Source organism: Musa acuminata, chromosome BXJ1-3, assembly GCF_036884655.1.
Source record: "Musa acuminata AAA Group cultivar baxijiao chromosome BXJ1-3, Cavendish_Baxijiao_AAA, whole genome shotgun sequence".
Taxonomy (NCBI): domain Eukaryota; kingdom Viridiplantae; phylum Streptophyta; class Magnoliopsida; order Zingiberales; family Musaceae; genus Musa; species Musa acuminata.
In genome coordinates, this window is record NC_088329.1 from 34,560,321 (window position 1) to 34,563,123 (window position 2,803).

At 45.3% G+C, this 2,803-nt stretch overlaps 1 protein-coding gene across 1 annotated transcript; it reads left to right on the forward strand.

The window, feature by feature from the left end:
- Positions 1-1,265: 1,265 nt before the first annotated feature.
- Positions 1,266-2,412, forward strand: LOC135637337 (uncharacterized). Its single transcript, XM_065150033.1, has 3 exons — positions 1,266-1,811; positions 1,883-2,056; positions 2,133-2,412. Exons 1-3 carry the CDS (start codon positions 1,620-1,622, stop codon positions 2,184-2,186), a joined length of 420 nt encoding a protein of 139 aa, XP_065006105.1. The 5' UTR covers positions 1,266-1,619; the 3' UTR covers positions 2,187-2,412.
- Positions 2,413-2,803: the final 391 nt, after the last annotated feature.

Here is a 2,803-nt window from a genome sequence, read left to right on the forward strand (position 1 = left end):
TGAATTATAATGGTATTTATTCAAGAAATAATTGTTATTTTCTTGGAAAATTTTCATCCCGTTCTCTTCTTCGACAACATCCGAATCACCAACTGGATGAAGAGTAGTCAACACGGCTCAAAAGAGCAGCAGCTCAGTTGCACCCACCACCCTCGACCAATAAAGACGCCGTCATTGTGTGCATTAATGACAGTATCCAACGCAGTCTGCACGGCGATCCGCCATTAGATATATGGCTGCGAATGGTCAGGGGAGAGACTGGTGGAAGAAGTCCGTCGTCGTCCACGTGAAGCAATCGCAACGCACGTGCATGGGCAGGCGTGTAGATCGGCATCGCTTGCATGAGAAGGCGTGAGGGCGGTGGTGGTGTGGAATTGGAAATGGCGGGCAGCAAACAGCGGCGGTGTTCCTGCTGCAGTGTCTCCTCATGTGCTTGTTGGGGGTGAATTCGAGGAAGAGAGAGAGAGAGGAAGTGATGGCGCTGCTGAATGGTGAGAGCTTCGAGAGGACAAGAAGAAGAGAAGAGATCGGTCAAACCGTAGCCGATGCATCTTCTGCGAGTCATTGCTTCGAGCAGTGTGATATATGTATGTCGTAGAATGAGCCAAAGACTCTGCGTGCAATATCTAATCTGTTAGGTTTCCGGATTCAACTCTCTATGTGAAAAGATACGCCAAATGGAAATCTAATGTTAATGAGACAAACAGTTGCGTACTCAAAACTAGATTTCATATAGCACCAAAAATACCCTTAAATTTTCAGCTTTGCAAAGCAAACATTTAACTCCATTCGCAACACATCTAGTTTGAGAGTTGCAGTTCTCTTCTTTAAATGAGGTCAAAAACAATAAAGTTTTCCTCATGATGATAGAGTGCTGATAAATCTTTCAGAAACTGATACAAAAACTTTCACTCGCACAAGAACTTCATGTGGAGAACCCTAGTCTATTTAGGAAGGTAATAAGGACAAACACATCATTGCCAATCCATCATCCCCTTTAAACTGAAGGACCAAATGATGATCCTTGTCAAGCCAAAACTCTTCTTCTGTCCGCAGTTAACCAACTGGAACTTGAGCTGCTAGAGTAGAAGCTAAGTAGATTTCAGATGCAATCCCACCGGTTGCACACATGCAGGTGTCGAATTCCAATGCAAACATTATAATAATACGAAGAGAAGGAAAAGTATTCATGAGTTTGGTCAATAAATTTCTCTTCCCCACACCCTAAGCATACTGTATGAGCTTTGGAAGCCGTGGCCTCAGGAAGGCAAGCTTTTCTTGTAGCTTAAACATCAACACCTCGATGACTCGAGAACCCAAGCGTGTGGGCATTGGAAGAACCACCTAAGGTTGGCTTTGGGATGGGAGGCATAAAGCTAAGCAAAGAGACAGTACAAACACTCATCAGAGGGAATAGGGTCTCCCATTATGAAGGCAGCCCATAAAGACGCCATGCCCTCCGGAGAAGCCAACCCAAGGAAGCCGCCCCTCCGCCTCCTCTCTCTCTCCCTCTCTTCTTGATCTCTGTATAAGAACCCATAGAATCAACTCTGATTTGGCTACCAACAAGAAAAGGCCTCTCATCTGCTCAGTTCAGTGTTGTGGGTTCGTTGTAGGACATGACGAACAGGCGCCAGATTCCAACATTTGGGAGCTGGAATTACTATGACGACCTTCCCATCACGCAGTACTTCGAGTCAGCAATGCAGGCTGGGTTAGTCCGAGGTCAATCCTTCGTTGAGGATGCTGATCTCTACCAGGTGCCGTCTTCCCCAGCGAAACTGAGCTACCACCAACGCCACCAGAGAAAGGTTACTTTATAAGCTTCAGATTCGCCAAGTTCCCCAACTCCTTGCACTGTACACTTGATTTGGTTTACCAGGAGAAGAGAGGAGGGGACAAGCAGTATCAGACAGGGCAGCAAAGGAAGCAAGGGAAGGTGTGTGATGTCACAGTAACAGCACCGGCCACGCCAAGGAGGATCAGAGCTCCCAAGGCTGTGGACGAGGACTTGTACAAGATCCCTCCCGAGCTCCTCTACCAAAAACCCAAGAGGGTATCCATCTTTAGTTCTCTCTCATGTTTGTAATAGAATACTCACAGTTTAATGCTATATGACATTTTGAGTGCAGAAGAGGCTGCTGAGAGGGTGGTCAGGATGCCTGGGACTGCACTGCGTTGCGTGAGAGAGGATGGAGTAATGGAGTGAGGCTGAAGCAAAAGTTCAACGTCAGGGGAGGGGTGATGTTTGTACTTCCTTTGTTGCCTGTTTCCCTCCTCACTCTCTCTCTCTCTCTCTCTCTCTCCTGTTTCAATAATGTGGTGTGATGTGAGGCAGTATTTTCAAACGGGAAAACAAGGGCCATATCTTCCATGATAGACTTCGAAATCAATGAAAGAATGATATAATTAAAGAGAATTTGACTACTTGAATGCAATGCTCTGAAGTTGAAGTGCATAAACAGCATCGAAAAAGAAAGATTACTGACCATTTTCCTGAAAACAACTGCATCCTCTTCAATTGGTTTCGCGCAAAGCCTCTTTACCATGTTTCCTCCTCGACTGCACTCACGAGATCCAGCCTGAGGTAGGAAAGTAAAAAGAGAGATTAGCAGACTTCGACACTAAACAGCAAATATAACTACAGACTTCTAAAGATCAGTCTGAATGCACAAGATATGCACTGGGACTTGTACCCAACCATTAAATTCAGCAAGAACAAAGGATATGAAGAGTCATGTAGTATAAAGATTGCCTTACACTAGATTATCCGGGTTTAATGTTCCATAATGCAATGTACTGG